General features: G+C 44.2%; 1 protein-coding gene and 5 non-coding genes across 6 annotated transcripts; 5 read left to right on the top strand and 1 right to left on the bottom strand.

The window, feature by feature from the left end:
• The first annotated feature begins 1,155 nt into the window (after nt 1-1,155).
• trnak-uuu (transfer RNA lysine (anticodon UUU)) lies at nt 1,156-1,228 on the top strand. The gene has a single exon. It is a non-coding gene; the product is annotated as a tRNA-Lys (tRNA).
• A 1,693-nt stretch (nt 1,229-2,921) lies between these two features.
• trnam-cau (transfer RNA methionine (anticodon CAU)) lies at nt 2,922-2,994 on the top strand. Its single transcript has one exon. It is a non-coding gene; the product is annotated as a tRNA-Met (tRNA).
• A 428-nt stretch (nt 2,995-3,422) lies between these two features.
• Nucleotides 3,423-3,495, top strand: trnak-cuu (transfer RNA lysine (anticodon CUU)). The gene has a single exon. It is a non-coding gene; the product is annotated as a tRNA-Lys (tRNA).
• Nucleotides 3,496-3,875: 380 nt separating this feature from the next.
• On the bottom strand, nt 3,876-3,949 carry trnan-guu (transfer RNA asparagine (anticodon GUU)). The gene has a single exon. It is a non-coding gene; the product is annotated as a tRNA-Asn (tRNA).
• A 221-nt stretch (nt 3,950-4,170) lies between these two features.
• On the top strand, nt 4,171-4,244 carry trnan-guu (transfer RNA asparagine (anticodon GUU)). Its single transcript has one exon. It is a non-coding gene; the product is annotated as a tRNA-Asn (tRNA).
• Nucleotides 4,245-9,620: 5,376 nt separating this feature from the next.
• On the top strand, nt 9,621-17,455 carry LOC106575327 (LON peptidase N-terminal domain and RING finger protein 2). Its single transcript, XM_045698934.1, has 10 exons — nt 9,621-10,607; nt 11,918-12,036; nt 12,140-12,262; nt 12,408-12,732; nt 12,902-13,019; nt 13,114-13,228; nt 13,363-13,484; nt 13,634-13,792; nt 14,352-14,664; nt 14,934-17,455. Exons 1-10 carry the CDS (start codon nt 9,908-9,910, stop codon nt 15,129-15,131), a joined length of 2,292 nt encoding a protein of 763 aa, XP_045554890.1. The 5' UTR covers nt 9,621-9,907; the 3' UTR covers nt 15,132-17,455.
• Nucleotides 17,456-17,762: the final 307 nt, after the last annotated feature.

Here is a 17,762-nt window from a genome sequence, read left to right as displayed (position 1 = left end):
TAGCCATGACCATTTTGAGAAGGGCTTTAGCAGTGGTTCTCAACCTGGTCCTGGTGATCCATATGGGTGTACATATTCGTTTTTGCCCTAGCACTACACACTCTTGATTCAAATCATCCACTCCTCATCAGGCTTTGATAATTTGAATCAGGTGTGCAGTGCTAGAGCAACAACAAAAAAAAGTGCACCCTTTTGGGTCCCCAGGACCAGGATTGAGAACCACTGGGCTGTTTTGTTCTGTTTATGGTGTTGCAACAATCTTCAAATCAAAGTTTATTGGTCGCATACACAGATGTGCAGATGTTATTTCAGGTGCAGCGAAATGCTTGTTTCTAGCTCCAACAGTGCAGTTATACTTAGTAAAAAAACAATACATCCCATAAAGTCCCATAAAAAAATGAAGAAATATCAGAACGAGCCATGTCAGAGACCAGAATATAAATATACACAGTGTACAAAACATTAAGGACACCTTCCTAGTATTAAGTTGCAATTGGGTTGAGGTCGAGTGATTGTGGAGGCCAGGTATTCACTCTCCTTCTTGGTCAAATATCTCTTGTTTTGGGTCATTGTCCTGTTGAAAAACAAATGATAGTCCCACTAAGTGCAAACCAGATGGGATGACGTATCGCTGCAGAATGCTGTGGTTGCCATGCTGGTTAAGTGTGCCTTGAATTCTAAATAAATAACTGACAGTGTCATCAGCAAAGCATCCTCACACCATCACATCTCCTCCTCCGTGCTTCATGGTGGGAATCACGCGATCAGAGATAATCCATTCACCTACTCTGTGTCTCACAAAGACACTGCGGTTGGAACCAAAAATCTCAAATTTGGATTTATCAGACCAAAGGACAGATTTCCAGGTGACTACATCATGAAGCTGGTCCAGAGAATGCCAAGAGTGTGCAAAGTTGTCAAGGCAAAAGGTGGCTACAAAAACCAGATGTAACTGACCAGCCAGACCAGGTAAGACTACACCACCAGGTGACAGGTCACTCCCACTCAACACTGACTCCTGTCCTCCAGTCCCACCCATCTGCTGAAAGGAGCAGTTAATTCCAGTGTTTTGATTGGTTATTATTTCTGATAAATTTAGACTTTAATTTCTAGCACTGATAATGTATAATAGCGGGTCCCCTTACAAAGAACAGAGCCCGGATAGCTCAGTCGGTAGAGCATCAGACTTTTAATCTGAGGGTCCAGGGTTCAAGTCCCTGTTCGGGCGATAGCATTTTCTCTCCAGGGGTGTTGGAGTCTTGTGTCCCCTCATAAAAGTAGTTAAATTATGCTTATCACGTGCCGTATAATTTTCAGACGAGTGACATCGGTTTAACAGGTAAGGTTGAATTCAGGAAAAACAGCACAGCTGGCTTCTGCATATTTGCCTCCTGGTAGTAAGAAAAATGTGTTTTTGTAAAAGTAGGGGAGTATGTTTGTTTCTTTGAAATGGTGCAGATACATCAACATGCACCAATTCACCTGCACCAAAAAGCATGCATGGGCCAACTGTTACTCGTTCTGAGTCTCATGGAAATGGACATTGATTGTATGTAAAATATGTAGGCATATATTTATTTAGGCTCACATTTCAGAGATGTTTTTGGTTTATTACAGACAGTATTCTGTCTCTTTTTCTGCTCATATTGACAGTTTTGCCTTGGCGAGAGAAGTCAAGGCTGTGTTCTGTTAGGCATCAGCGACTCTCACTCAAGGCAGTATAAATGGTAAGCCATGCGGTTTATATGTTTTGTGGCCCACCACTGCACCATTAATTTACATTGTATTGTCCCTCCATTGTCTATCCCATAGAGAATTGTAGAGGACTCTAGTGCCCAAAAGCTCGTTTTAGCATGGACGGTGCCATTGAGACTTTCACCATTTTGAAGTAGTCAACTGGGTGGGGCTTCCTATGGGTCAAGGAAGACATAATTCCATTTGGGTAATTCGGAGGGATAATCCAATTAATTATACTCGTGTGCAAACATTCCATAACTGCAGGTGGCAGTAAAACGGCAACCTCGACTTTATACCAATTCAAATGGCACACTCCAGGTGGCTGTATGCACCCTTTTTAGTTTATTTACCAGCTCATAGAAGTAGTAGAAGAAGAAAATGGACTACTTCAAAATGGAGATGGCCACAATGGCGCTGCCTAAGGGTTTCTATTGCTCAAATAATTTTATGTCAGTATTGCAGTTTAAGTGACGCCCGGCCCAGAAAGCCAAATTCCATAGAAGGCCACATAGAGAAGTCAGATTTGAAAATTCAGAATAATAACACTTTAGTCATCACCTTTATAAACAAACCATCCATTGAATGATTAAAATAATTGTCGCTGAGGCCAAATGTTTTTTTCCCCCGTCACTTTCAGGCAAAGATATTAACTATTTTTATATTCATCCAGTGTCTGCTGTGTTTTTGGATGACGTGATGATGCGATGTTGGTCTGTATAAACCGGATGCAACCCAGATATAAACGGTGCTGCCCTGCATTGTGCAATTCCAGTCCTCTGGGGCCTGATTGGTGTCACAGTTTTGACCCTGCCCCAGCTAACACAACTGACTCCAATAATCACCTAATCATGATCTTCAGTTTAGAATGCAATGTGATTAATCAGCTGTGTTTACTAGGGATAGAGAAAAGGTGTGACACCAATCAGGCTCCCGAGGACTGGAGTTGCCCAGTCCCAATGGGACAGACACAATGATGAGTCCTCTATCTCTATGGTCCATCCTTGCTGTGCTTCTCTGTTACCACTGGGGGCTACTGCAAGTTTTACTTGTTACTTGAATGGGAGAGGAACGTCCGTTTTAGAAGGGCTATGTTTATGGTTTGTAACAGCTTATTAAAACATATATTTACAGTACCATATAAATACTTGTCTTTAAAAATCAAGTTATTTACATACGGTCTTCAGGCCTCGTTGGCGCAGTAGGCAGCGCGTCAGTCTCATAATCTGAAGGTCGTGAGTTCGAGCCTCACACGGGGCAGACATCTTTTATTGTAATTTTACGGTTGAGATGTGTTTTTTATAGAATTTACAAAATTTTATTTTGAATAATGTTTATGGAGAATCATCACTTTGTGTGTGCCTCTGTGTTTGACAGTGGTAGAGTAGTTGAAATTGGGATCAGTGGAGGCTACTGAGGGCGGAGCCAATGGAATGGCATCAAACACGTGGAAATCGTGTGTTTGATCTATTTGATACCATTCCACCGATTCCGCTCCAGCCATTACCACGAGCCGTCCTCCCCATTTAAGGTGCCACCAACCTTCTGTGTTATGTTGTCCAGTCTTTTGTCCCAACTAGCTCTCTCTTTGTGGTCAGGCTCCATCCAAACTCTTATTTTATTATTGAGGTAGGAATCACTAATGTGGCGATACGTTTTAGGCTCTGAGAAATGATGTGCTTCTCAGTGCCCGGCTAGCTCAGTCGGTAGAGCATGAGACTCTTAATCTCAGGGTCGTGGGTTCGAGCCCCACGTTGGGCGCACATCATTTTTATATGGACAGCAGTGGAGAGGAAGTGTACATGGAATTTGTGTAACATGTATTTTACTCAAATGAAAGTATAATTGAGAGTACTTTCACAGGTACATGGAATTTGTGTAACATGTATTTTACTCAAATGAAAGTATAATTGAGAGTACTTTCACAGGATTTATGGCAGACGTTAGTCTCCCGGCGCTCTCTGTTCTGGGCGCTGAGATTATGGTAGAGGAAACAGCACTAATTCTCATGGCAGTAAAGTACCAGTATATATGATTAGGGAAACAGGTTTGCAAAAGCGTTGATGAATCTCCAGCATGTTGTCACTGCTTTTTTCGTTATATTTCTAGGAACCAGACGTTCAAGGAGACCTAAAAGAAGTCGTCCCTGGGTGGGCTCGAACCACCAACCTTTAGATTAACAGTCTAACGCGCTAGCCGATTGCGCCACAGAGACGTTGAAACGTGTCAGTATAAAACATCTTAAAAATCTGCATCGTCTGAAATTGGATGCGTGCTGCAAAGAGTGTTACTGGTCTTCTTAGAGCAGTGCATGTGTAGCAAAGGAAGTCATTTAGCATTGAAAAGCACCCCGAGTCCAACAGAATGCACAGAAGAATTGGTCTGGCACAGGTACGGTGACATTCTTGATAACGGTCACATAAGTATGGTGGAACCGTCTCTGTGGCGCAATCGGCTAGCGCGTTAGACTGTTAATCTAAAGGTTGGTGGTTCGAGCCCACCCAGGGACGAGAATAATTTTTGCACCCTGATAAATAGGTCCTTGCAACCCAGAGGTTTTGGGACATCCCTACCCCATTTTAAAGTTGACATTTTAAATGGTTATGGTTAGTTAAGGGTAGGGACGTCCCAAGGATCCCAGATAGCACTAATCCATAGGGCTGGGCGATATGACGATATACACTGCTCAAAAAAATAAAGGGAACACTAAAATAACACATCCTAGATCTGAATGAATGAAATAATCTCATTAAATACTTTTTTCTTTACATAGTTGAATGTGCTGACAACAAAATCACACAAAAATAATCAATGGAAATCCAATTTATCAACCCATGGAGGTCTGGATTTGGAGTCCCACTCAAAATTAAAGTGGAAAACCACACTACAGGCTGATCCAACTTTGATGTAATGTCCTTAAAACAAGTCAAAATGAGGCTCAGTAGTGTGTGTGGCCTCCACGTGCCTGTATGACCTCCCTACAACGCCTGGGCATGCTCCTGATGAGGTGGCGGATGGTCTCCTGAGGGATCTCCTCCCAAACCTGGACTAAAGCATCCGCCAACTCCTGGACAGTCTGTGGTGCAACGTGGCGTTGGTGGATAGAGCGAGACATGATGTCCCAGATGGGCTCAATTGGATTCAGGTCTGGGGAACGGGCGGGCCAGTCCATAGCATCAATGCCTTCCTCTTGCAGGAACTGCTGACACACTCCAGCCACATGAGGTCTAGCATTGTCTTGCATTAGGAGGAAGCCAGGGCCAACCGCACCAGCATATGGTCTCACAAGGGGTCTGAGGATCTCATCTCGGTACCTAATGGCAGTTAGGCTACCTCTGGCGAGCACATGGAGGGCTGTGCGGCCCCCCCCAAAGAAATGCCACCCCACACCATGACTGACCCACCGCCAAACCGGTCATGCTGGAGGATGTTGCAGGCAGCAGAACGTTCTCCACGGCGTCTCCAGACTGTCACGTCTGTCACATGTGCTCAGTGTGAACCTGCTTTCATCTGTGAAGAGCACAGGGCGCCAGTGGCGAATTTGCCAATCTTGGTGTTCTCTGGCAAATGCCAAACGTCCTGCACGGTGTTGGGCTGTAAGCACAACCCCCACCTGTGGACGTCGGGCCCTCATACCACCCTCATGGAGTCTGTTTCTGACCGTTTGAGCAGACACATACACTTTTGTGGCCTGCTGGAGGTCATTTTGCAGGGCTCTGGCAGTGCTCCTCCTGCTCCTCCTTGCACAAAGGCGGAGGTAGCGGTCCTGCTGCTGGGTTGTTGCCCTCCTACGGCCTCCTCCATGTCTCCTGATGTACTGGCCTGTCTCCTGGTAGCGCCTCCATGCTCTGGACACTACGCTGATAGACACAGCAAACCTTCTTGCCGCAGCTCGCATTGATGTGCCATCCTGGATGAGCTGCACTACCTGAGCCACTTGTGTGGGTTGTAGACTCCGTCTCATGCTACCACTAGAGTGAAAGCACCGCCAGCATTCAAAAGTGACCAAAACATCAGCCAGGAAGCATAGGAACTGTGAAGTGGTCTGTGGTTACCACCTGCAGAACCACTCCTTTATTGGGGGTGTCTTGCTAATTGCCTATAATTTCCACCTGTTGTCTATTCCATTTGCACAACAGTATGTACAATTTATTGTCAATCAGTGTTGCTTCCTAAGTGGACAGGTTGATTTCACAGAAGTGTGATTGACTTGGAGTTACATTGTGTTGTTTAAGTGTTCCCTTTATTTTTTTGAGCAGTATATATCGTGTGACGATAGACGTTTTTCTATCGTTTCATATTATGCTTCATCGTCGCAAATCACACTCTTTACGGTAATATTGCCTCGGAGGGCAGATTGCCTTGTAAAAATTTGCAGACGAGTTGGTAAACCACCACTACCGTCTGTATTATTGGCCAACGTGCAATCATTGGAAAACAAACTGGACGATCTACGATTAAGGCTATCCTACCAACGTGACATTAAAAACTGTAATATCTTATGTTTCACCGAGACGTGGCTGAACGACGACAGATAATATAGACCTGGCTGGCTTCACCGTGCATCGGCCGGACAGAGCAGCTACTTCTTGTAAGACGAGGGCCGGGGGTGTGTGTCTATTTGTCAATAACTGCTGGTGTGCGTTGTCTAATATTAAAAAGTCTCAAAGTATTGCTTGCCTGAGGTAGAATACCTCATGATAAGCTGTAGACCACACAATCTACTGTCTATATTATTCTTAGCCATCTATTTACCACCACAAACTGATGCTGGCACTAAGATTGCACTCAACGAGCTGTATAAGGCCATAAGTCAACAAGAAAATGCTCATCCAGTAGCGGCACTCCTAGTGGCTGGGGATTATAATGCAGGCAAATTAAATCAGTTTTACCTAATTTCTACCAGCATGTCATATGTGCAACTAGAGGGGGGAAAAGGAGCTTTCAAGGAGCAGGACAGGATTATAAGAAATCCCGCTATGCCATCAGACGAACCATCAAACAGGCAAAGCGTCACTATAGGACTAAGATTGAATCCTACAACACTGGCTCTGATGCTCGTCGGATGTGGCAGGGCTTGAAAAATATTACGGAATACATAGGGAAACCCAGCCGCGAGCTGCCCAGTGACGTGAGCCTACCAGACAAGTGAAATTCCTTTTATGCTTGCTTCGAGGCAAGCAACACTGAAGCATGCATGAGAGCACCAGCTGTTCCGGATGACTGTGTGACCAAGCTCTCTATAGCCGATGTGAGCAAGACCTTTAAACAGGTCAACATTCACAAAGCCGCGGGGTCAGACGGATTACCAAGAGATGTACTCAAAGCATGCTCAGACCAACTGGCAAGTGTCTTCACTGACATTTTCAAACTCTCCCTGACCGAGTCTGTAATACCTACATGTTTCAAACAGACCACCATAATCCCTGTGCCCAAGAAAGCGAAGGTAACCTGCCTAAATGGTTACCGCCCCGTAGCACTCACGTTGGTTAGCCATGAAGTGCTTTGAAAGGCTGATCATGGCTCACATAGACACCATCATGCCGGAAACCCTAGACCCACTCCAATTCGCATACCGCCCCAACAGATCCACAGATAACGCAATCTCAATCACACTCCACACTGCCCTTTCTCACCTGGACAAAAGGAACACCTATGTGAGAATGCTGTTCATTGACTACAGCTCAGCGTTCAACACCATAGTGCCCCCAAAGCTCATCACTAAGCTAAGGACCCTGGGACTAAACACCTCCCTCTACAACTGGATCCTGGACTTCCTGACGGGCCGACCCCAGGTGGTAAGGTTAGGTAACAACATCTGCCACGCTGATCCTTAGTCCCCTTCTGTACTCCCTGTTCACCCAAGCATGACTCCAACACCATTAAGTTTGCTGACGACACAACAGTGGTAGGCCTGATCACCGACAACGATGAGATGGCCTATAGGGAGGAGGTCAGAGACAACAACCTCTCCCTCAATGTGATCAAGACAAAGGAGCTGATCCTGGACTACAGGAAAAGGACGGCCTAACATGCCACCATTAAGATCGACAGGGCTGAAGTGAACGGGTAGAGAGTTTAAAGTTCCTTGGTGTCCACATCACCAACAAACTATCATGGTCCAAGCACACCAAGACAGTTGTGAAAAGGGGAACAACAACACCTTTCCCCCTCAGGAGACTGAAAAGATTTGGCATGGGTCCAGAGATCCTCAAAGTTCTACAGCTGCACCATCGAGAGCATCCTGACCAGTTACATCACCGCCTGGTATGGCAACTGCTCGGCATCTGACCGTAAGACGCCACAGAGGGTAGTGTCTACGGCCCAGTACCTCACTGGGGCCAAGCTTCCTGCCATCCAGGACCTACAGTACCAGTCAAAAGTATGGACACACCTACTAATTCCAGGGTTTTTCTTTATTTGTACTTTTTCCTACATTGTAGAATAGTAGATGTGTTGTGGCAAGGTAGGTGTGGTATACAGAAGATAGTCCTATTTGGTAAAAGACCAAGTCCATATTATGGCAAGAACAGCTCAAATAATCAAAGAGAAACGACAGTCCATCATTCATTTAAGACATGAAGGTCAGTCAATCCGGAAAATGTCAAGAACTCCTCAACACCATCGGATGATTATTATTATTTATTTTTTAAACATTTTATTTAACTAGAATCCCTGAACATATTCCAGTCTGTGCTAGCAAAACAGTCCTGTAGCGTAGCAGCCGCGTCATTTACATTTTTTATTTAACCTTTATTTAACTAGGCAAGTCATCTGTCCACTTCCGTATTGCGCGAGTCCTTTTCCAGCAATGCAGAGTTAACATAAAGATAAAAACATACCTATATATAGAAATAGTGACACAAGGAATAAATACACAGTGAATAACAATAACGAGTAAAAGTAACATGGCTATATACAGGGAGTACCAGTACCGAGTCGATGTGTAGGGGTGCGAGGTAATTGAGGTAGCTATGTATATATAGGTAGGGGTAGATAATAGACAGTAGCAGCTGCGTATGTGGAGTGTGAATGGGTGTGTGGCGTCAGTATGCAGGTGTGCGCGTGCTGTGTGTGTGTGTTGGGATGTCAGTGTACGTACGTTTTGTAGACACTGGTGTTCTAACAGATTTCCCTTTAACTAGCCGGCTACTAGCAGGTTACTCAACCCCGCACCTTGTACATAGACATGGACTCACTGGTCACTTGAATAATGTTGACATACTGTTTTACTCGTTTCATAACTATATACTGTGTTCTACTTTATTTTAGTCAATGCCACTCCGACATTGCTCGCCCTAATATCTATATATATTTTTTAATTCCGTTCTTTTACTTTTAGATTTGTGTGAATTGTTGGATACTGCTGCACTGTTGGAGCTGGGAACACAAGTATTTCGCTGCACCCGCAATAACATATGCTAAATATGTGCATGTGACCAATAACATTTGATTTGAGTTTAGCTTTGACAAACGCAGTAACTCTCATTAGCTTATCAATAACAAAATGCATTTTTTCATGAATAATGACGTCTGATAAATAAATAACCATTATGTTTAGTCTATAATCTTTCAGTGACCCACTATTTATTGTGTATGTTAAAAAAATACAATAAAAAAAAAATGCTTACATAATTTTTAAAAATCATCTTGATCAAGGCTTTGTTAGCTACTTTGGACAAATATAGACCATTTGCATTATACGCCTCGGCTCTTTATCTTAGTTATAAGTATCCATGTCATAATCTTCAAGAAACGGACCTTTTCCATTCATCATTAATGTTCACTTACACAACCTCCTGTCCGTTACAAAACGAACCATATAACACACGAAAAAAAAACACAACACACCAATGGGAGCGCTCCCTTGAAGTCACATGCCATTACCAAACGCAGCGCATTCACCTAGGTCACAGTAAAATTAGGTTGACGGTTTGTGCGTGTTTATTTATTATGCGTTGATTAATTTGAAGCTCAATATGCATTTAGAATTTCTCTCCAATCGCGTGTATCCTAATTCGGGAGGTTATACAAACTTTCAGTGTAGCAGGTTACATAAAAAAAGCAACCAGTGATTGGACGAAGTCAATTCTCGGTCTGTTTTTATCGACCAATTCATTCATTAATTTTATTTAAAAAAAATTCACACATAGATGTTATAGACTTCACTGATATGGATGTTCGTTTGGAAAACCACTTGGATTATTTTATCCACGACAATACTGCTGCTGCGGTGTTGAGTCCAGAAATGCTGTCAGTTGCACGGGAAGCCTTCGGTGCTGGGGACTTCAACCTCCTTGCTGACATCTATAGCTCCCAGCTGGCGGATCTCCGACACCCGGACCGGAGCCTCTGCCTCCTGAAAGCGGACGCTCTCAGCCGGGCAGGGCGGATAGCGGACGCTCTGGATTCATACTGCACCGCCGCCAACTTGGACAGGTTACGACCAAACGAACTAGGGTCTCTCGTGGACTGTATTGCGCACACTCTGCGCGTAAAAGAATGCCTAAAAGAATGCACAGACTCCGATGGGGTTTCCGATGATGAGCATTCGTTGGACCTGTTCTCATGTCGGCTTTGCAAGTGCTTGTTAATCGAGCCAACAACTTTGGAATGCGGCCATACATTCTGTAAACCATGCATTGAGGATGACGGTATCAAAGAATGTGAATTATGTCGTTACAAACTGAACGAAACAAGTAGAGAATTAAAACCAATCTGTTTTAAAGTGAATATAATACTCAGTGGCCTGTTGGGTAAATGGTTTTGCGCAGAGAGTGAAGCAAGAAGATGCTGGCTTGAAGGGGATAGAATGCGGAACGAACGCGGCTTTATCAACGCTCTTGAAAAATACAACAACGCTCTTGAAAAAGGTAGAGTAAAGGGGAAATCCGCAGTTGAGACAAAGCGTATTCAGCGACACTTTTAGTAAAACGCTGAGGGATGGGGCTGGAGAAATGTAACCACTCCAATTCATAGAACTAACATTGCAGTTAAACAAGCTAACATTTTGGGTTCTGATAGATAACTGTTGAACAAAGGTCATGAGCCATTTTAAGTTATATTCTAAGAATCAATGGGTACATAACATACATTTTAAGTCCAAAAATTAATGTAGCGAGTGAAGACTGTCCCTTTAACATTGCATCATCATTCTATTCTCATGCTCTTTCTGTGCACATTGAAATAAAAGCCTGTAAGCCACTTCTGTGAAGTGCATAGGGTCATGGCCATGTTATTGACATCACTGATTGAAGGGGAACAGCCCCAGTCTGCAGGGATAATCCTATCGCTGCCACCAGTGTAGCGATTGGGTGAGGGGAAACGGTGGTTATGGGATAAGTGCATTACCACATGCGCCATGTTCATAACACAAACTATACCAGATAGAGGTTGGAATATATCCGCATCATCGCACCATGATGACAAGTTCAGCTAAGGCATGAGTTGTGTAAGTAAAGCCATGCACTTTTGTCATAATAGCACAGCCAGAAGAATCATGATTTGGGCTGACCTGGTTTGTAGAGAAATGCCTGTGGAGTTTGAGGGAACTCTAGTCTAGGGATCAGAGGAGGCAGAAGGTAGCTTCTACTTTATTATTTCATGCATCGGTAGCTGTGGTAGGCTTTCCAAATAAGTCAGGCATTGCATAGACAGGTGCTTTGTGGTGTTAGACACAGACATTTTTTGTCTTGACCCACACGCAACATTTAATGACAGGGCGTCGAAGTGACACTCCTCTAATCTCTACCCATCAGGCCTCAGCGCGCACGGTAATAGGATAGAGGTATGCAATGTTCTGAGGACCGAAAGAGGGCAGGAATAGTGGAACTGCTTCAACTCATAACCTAGCCCAGAATTAGTTAGATATGACCTGGATCTTATGAAATAATATTCTGCCCTACATACAGCTTATCATCATTTGCGTAATTGTTTATAGGTTAAATATAAACACATTAACCTTTTAAGGGGGTTGTAAAAGGGTTATGAATACAGGTAAAGCTGTCAAGTAATGACATATCAATGACAAACTAATAATTAGCTGTCTTCAAACCCATACAGCCTGGTTTTATACTGGTTTTAAGGTACTGAACACGAGAAATGGAGAGTGCTGGAGATATGTGAATAACTTAAGCTGAATCTGACTCTTAACTAATGTTTGTATCATGTTCTTTCCTCACAGCCCCTTCTATGTGTAGGCTGCTGGGCCGACGGGCAGAGCTACACATGGAGATGAGCAACTTCAGACAGGCCGTACAGGATGGAGAAGCTATGTGTCGACTAACGCCCCTCTCTCCCAAGGTAAGGGAACACGCAACTGTTTCCTTACATTAACACATTTACCCAAATGTTTTTGTGTAAGTTAACCTGAAGATACTGTGGTACTTGGGTGTTGTGTTCTCAGGCTCACTACGTGAAGGCCCTGGCTCTGAACAAAGCCGGCTATAATGAAGAGGCCCTGCAAGAATACTTCTACTGTCTGGCTTTGAAGCCAGACTGGACGTCAGTCAAGCTGGAAACGCAGAAGTTAAGCTACTCCGCTGTGTTTCTATACCGTTGAAGTTGTATTAAATTGAATTAGATAGTTCACCGAACCAGTTACGCAACTACTTGTGTGCCCGATTAACTCCGATAACTGCCAGTCACTGTCTTACGTCTCTTTCCCCCTGTAGATGCTGAGTGAGATGTTCTCCATGTTTACTACAGACGGTCTCTCCACGTCATCACTCCGCCACCACCAAACAGGCCCCGCCTCCCACCTCAAACCGGCCTCCCTTCTCCTCGGCTCCCTCCATTCTACCCCTCGTAGATGGAGCCAAACCCCTATTGGCCGTAGAGACAGTTTGTCTGACACTGGAGCAGAGACCAAGTCCTCATGTGAGGACTCCAAGACCCTGGCTTCTGTCGTGGCTGCCTTACCTCTCCCCCCTGGGCTAAAGAGGAAGTTCTCAGACGAGCCCCAAGGCTCTGCACCCCCCAACAAGCTGCCCAGAAAAGGTACCCAACCCCTCCCATTCCAATTAGCAATTATTTATTGTTGCCAAAAAGTAGATTTTTAAAGTAATACTAGTGAACAAAAATCTTGCAAAGTATCTTAGTGTTGTGTGAATGCAACCATTATAAACATATAGAAACCTCAGCAATAATGTAAATGTCTTTGTTTAAGTCTTGTGTTCAGATGAGTCAAGCTCATCCCAGATGCCTGCTGCTTGTTGCAGTGAGAGGAGAGAGGTGCCCTCTCAGCTCCTGGATAGCGCTGACATGGACTGCTCTGTTTGTATGAGGTAAGTCAAACACACACACTCACCCTGTCTGTAGGTCCAGTTTTCCATACGTAGTTATTAAAACCTGCCCCCCCCCCCCATGTGTTTTCTCCAGGCTGTTCTACGAGCCAGTCACCACCCCCTGTGGACACACATTCTGCATGAAGTGTCTTGAGCGCTGTCTGGACCACAACCCCAACTGCCCCCTGTGTAAAGAGAACATTACAGAGGTAAATAGTCACCACACAGACCTGGCTTCACTACTATTGGAAATGAATACCAATTACTGAAAGACAACATGAGGTAAAAATGAGTTATGACCCAAATTCCCCTTGTTATCTAATTGAACCTGTTGTAATTGCAGTACCTGGCCACAAGAGGGTACCATAAGACCCTGCTGATGGAGGAGGTGCTGCAGCGCTACCTGTCTGAGGAGCTGGCTGAGAGGAGCAAGGTGCACCAGGAAGAAATGGCAGAGCTGTCAAAGTGAGTCAGGCCTCATTACATTTCAGCCCCTAACCCCTTCTCAAAAGAAAATTGCCTGACAATGTTTTAGAATCCATCATTATGATACAATATTATTTGGGCAGAATATCATATTTAGTGGTTTAACCCACGTTTTATTCTCTCTGAAGCTTGACCCAGGAAGTGCCCATCTTCATCTGCACCATGGCATTTCCCACAATCCCCTGCCCCCTGCAAGTCTTCGAGCCGTGTTATAGGCTGATGATCCGACGCACTATGGAGACGGGAACCAAGCAGTTTGGAATGTGCATTGCTGACGACATCAAAGGGTGAGTGGAGGTTTTACACCTGTGCCCACACAGCCATCAAAACACTTTGACACTAGTTTAACCAAAAGGGTAGCAAACCTGTGTTTGCGACTCAATTCAAGACCATGTTAGCCCACTGAACTAAAGCCTACTCTAGACACTTTATCTGAGTGCTAACAGGTTTCTGGTATAGTTACTCATCCACACAGGTGTAGCTCTGTGAACTACCTCCACTACACTAGCCTATCCCTCACACTTTCACTCCAACAGATTCACGTGAGCAAATGGCTAATACAGATGTAGGATCTTAATTTGATCACTCTTTTGTTGCAGAGAATTTCCCTGCACAGCGGGAAATGCAAACTTGTGTATTTTGAGTTTTAAAAAGGCTTCTAAAGTTTGTAAATTCAACTTGATTTGCCCTAACAAAAAACTTTATCAACCCCTACAAAAGTGTCCATGAATTATAATCCACATAATAATTCCCATTTCCAGTTGCTGCAGAATTATTTTTCTGCTGTAGCAAACTGGCTCAAAATTAGATCCTACATTTGTATACCCTGCGTTTCCCTGGCCACAGCTTCGCAGACTACGGCTGCATGTTGGAGGTGAAAGACGTGAAGTTCCAACCAGACGGGCGCTCGGTGGTCGACACGGTCGGAGTGTCCCGCTTCAGAGTGCTGAGCCACGGCCACCGTGACGGCTACAACACAGCCAAGATAGAGCACCTGGAGGACCAGAAGGTGGATGGAGAGGAGCTGGTGGAGCTGCAGAAGCTGCATGACTGTGTGTACGAGCAGGCCAGCACCTGGTTCACCTCCCTCAAAGACAACATGAAGAACCAGATTGTCAGCCACTTTGGACAACTGCCCGAAAAAGACTGTGACCTACAGGTAAGAAACAGTCAGCAGATGCGTACAGTAGAACTAGGGTTCCGAGTTCTTCCTGGTTTCGTTGCCTGGTCAGGAGAAACTTGGACCCTATAGATCCACCCAGCTAAATCTAAATCCCCGTATCTGTTCATCTAAGAATTCACCTTCATAAAATCTGATTAAACTAATAAACAGTGGCATCTTGGCAGTAGACACTGTTGGTTGTAATATGGAATAATTCTCTGTCCTGTCTTCTCTAACCCTACCACACTCTGCCTCTGTGTTCTCAGGGGAGTGCCAGTGGTCCTGCATGGTGTTGGTGGCTGCTGGCTGTACTGCCCCTGGAGAAGAGAGCCCAGCTAAGCATCCTGGCCATGACCACTCTCCGAGAGCGCCTCAGCACCACCCGCCGGGTGCTCAGCCTTGTCACACGCAAACACCCGCCACCACGGCGACCATCTTCATCATCAGCAGCATCATCACTGTAGTGGCCCCCCTGGAGGTGATCAGTTTAGAATCATCTGGGCCCAGTTAGATTTTGACAATCTGGATTTCGCCTATCGGCTAGGATAAAATGCATATGAATAGAACAGGAGTCCCCGTTGAAGTCAGTTATTTTTCTGTTCTATTAATTATATTTCTATGCATTTTAATCCTATCCGATAGACGAAATCCAGATAGATCATTTTTGGAAAACTGGGCCCTGGAGAAGAAGGGAGAAACTCAATTTTCCTCAGCTCTAGCCTCAGATAGTTTCAACAGTGGGGATGATTTACCAGTGTTGTTCATGATCTCAGGAATGGTTTCTACTTGAGTCTTACAAAAAGGATCGATGGACTAGCCCCACCCAGCCAAAACACATAAATGGGTGTCAGGTTTGCGCACATATCTTTGGGTCAATTCCATTAAGTCCTGTTTCGTCATGTTTATGTGTGGTACATTAGGTTTATCTTGTTTTATTGTTGACCTGTGTACAAATGAGGCCTTCAATTATTTTTGCAATATGTTTTTTTCTACCATTCGTCATGTGAAGCCAATTTTCATGTACAGAAATGTAGCATTTTTCTATGGGACATAATTAATAGAATAATGCACACCATCCCTTACTGGAACAACATGTTCTAGTGTATATTGGTAATCGTGGCAGGAGGGAGCGCTTGATGCGAGCAAGAGAAAAATAGCAGCACAAGACATTGTAGTAGCACCAAAGATCCACAGGGTGGCAGTAAATGTGTGAGCTAAGAGGATCGATGCAGACAATCCTACATTTGAACAGATGTTCTTTTGCGGTGGACAGATCCTCTGTCATAAAAACAATGGACAGTAGGACAACACCCCTGTCATTCAACAGCCTAGTTTGAGTTTAGTTAAATGATTCAAAGCTCAATTTAAATATAGTACGCCTAACTCATGTCTTTAAGTGGCTTCATAGCTAGTCAACCATCTTGATTAATTAACCAATGATTTTTCAACTCGCTCAATTCCCCAGATGCACATCGGAACTAATGTTTTCAGCCTCTCCATGTTGTTTTCCCAGCAACACTGCTGTGTTCTCCTGGTCTAGCCAGACTGCTCACAGGAGCTGAAGTTGGTTTTAAAAACGGTGTCTTTGTCCCGGGTTGAAGTCCCTTAAGGGAATGTTTATCTTTGGCTGCTGTACAGCAGGGCTGTCAAACTCATTCCACAGAGGGCTGAGTGTCTAAGGGTTTTTGTTTTTTCCTTTCAATTAAGACCTAGACAACCAGGTGAGGGGAGTTCTTTACTAATTAGTGACCTTAAATCATCAGTCAAGTACAAGGGTGGAGCGAAAAGCTGCAGACACTCAGCACTCTGTGGAAGGAGTTTGACGTGCTGTACAGTAATAATGAGGCCAAGTGGTGTTTCTTTCCACTGTGCTGTTTTGAGGCATGCAGGCACTCACCTTCATAGTTATCTACATGAGTCTATTCCAAAATCACACAGTGGGTCTCTCTCCCCCCACAAACAGAGGTTGTCAAGAGGCCTGGGCAAAGGCACAAAATATGCCATTTTGCAAATTGTAAGGACGGGTGTACTCTGTGTGGGCACCACATTAAAAGCGTCTGTGACTTAACGTATCTCTCACTCACACAGTCAGATCTAGGAGATGCAGTCAGGTGAGTAATTTGGGTTACTATGAAGTCAGAACCGGAAATGACACATATTTGTAGACAATGAGTCACCTCCGTGCTCTGTCATCACCTGATCTGGATTCTCCCCCAATTGATTCATTAGCCAAACCCTCTTGATAAACACACGCCTTCATTCTCCCAGACCAGTGGAGGCTGCTGAGTGGAGGACAGCTCATAATAATGGCTGGAAGGGCACCAATGGAATGGCTTCAAACCATGTGTTTGATGTATTTGATACCGTTCCACTGTTTCCGTTCTAGCCATTACCACGAGCCCGTCCTCCCCAGTTAAGGTGCTGCCAACCTGTATCACAGACCCATTTGCAGAAATTGCTCACTACATTTTTTGGTTACAGGAATGTGAAAATTGCATTTTATTGCATTCAATTAATCGTAACTTATACCTTTTAAATGTATGATTTTGTTACTTGTGTGTTAATTGTCAATTTGAGTGTGTTGGCCACGCCTACTAATTGGCCAAACCTGATCTTAATTGGTTTGTGTCTTGAAAGGGGGTCTGTTTGAATAGTGTGAAAATAATGCTTCGCAGAGGTAGACATGCTATATTCTCTGCAGGAAAGATTTTTGTTGTTTTAATAACCCTTTAGCATGGTCTCTTGAACCATTTGTTTTATAGCCTAATAAATATTTATTGAATTCTGACTTTTTATCTGTCCAGTTATTTTAACTCCTTGATGTGTATGGGGTAAGGCCAGCTCCTTCACAAGGAACATTGTTGCTTGCCATTTTGTATAGAACACACACAGATCACATGATCTATAGTAGGAAAGAACAGGTTCCATGTGTGACTTACCACGCTGATGTTATGAAGCACGGGGCAACCATATGAAGGTGTCTGAATATGAGGTTAACATCAGTGGGGCTTTGGCCAGATGCCCACTGACTGACACAGGATCAGCTGCATACATATCAGTAATGACGAAAAAGGGAAGTGAGCAAAGGAAGCAGG

Source organism: Salmo salar, chromosome ssa17 (assembly GCF_905237065.1).
Source record: "Salmo salar chromosome ssa17, Ssal_v3.1, whole genome shotgun sequence".
NCBI classification, from domain to species: Eukaryota; Metazoa; Chordata; class Actinopteri; order Salmoniformes; family Salmonidae; genus Salmo; species Salmo salar.
Note: the sequence above shows the minus strand (reverse complement) of the source record. Positions and strands in the feature narration are given on the sequence as shown.

Bases quoted from the DNA above. Each gene is read 5' to 3' on its own strand.
- LOC106575327 (XM_045698934.1), top strand. From the start codon at position 9,908: ATGGATGTTCGTTTGGAAAACCACTTGGATTATTTTATCCACGACAAT. The intron at 13,020-13,113 runs GTAAGTCAAACA...TGTTTTCTCCAG, and splicing joins GACTGCTCTGTTTGTATGAG to GCTGTTCTACGAGCCAGTCA. The intron at 13,485-13,633 runs GTGAGTCAGGCC...TTCTCTCTGAAG, and splicing joins GAAATGGCAGAGCTGTCAAA to CTTGACCCAGGAAGTGCCCA.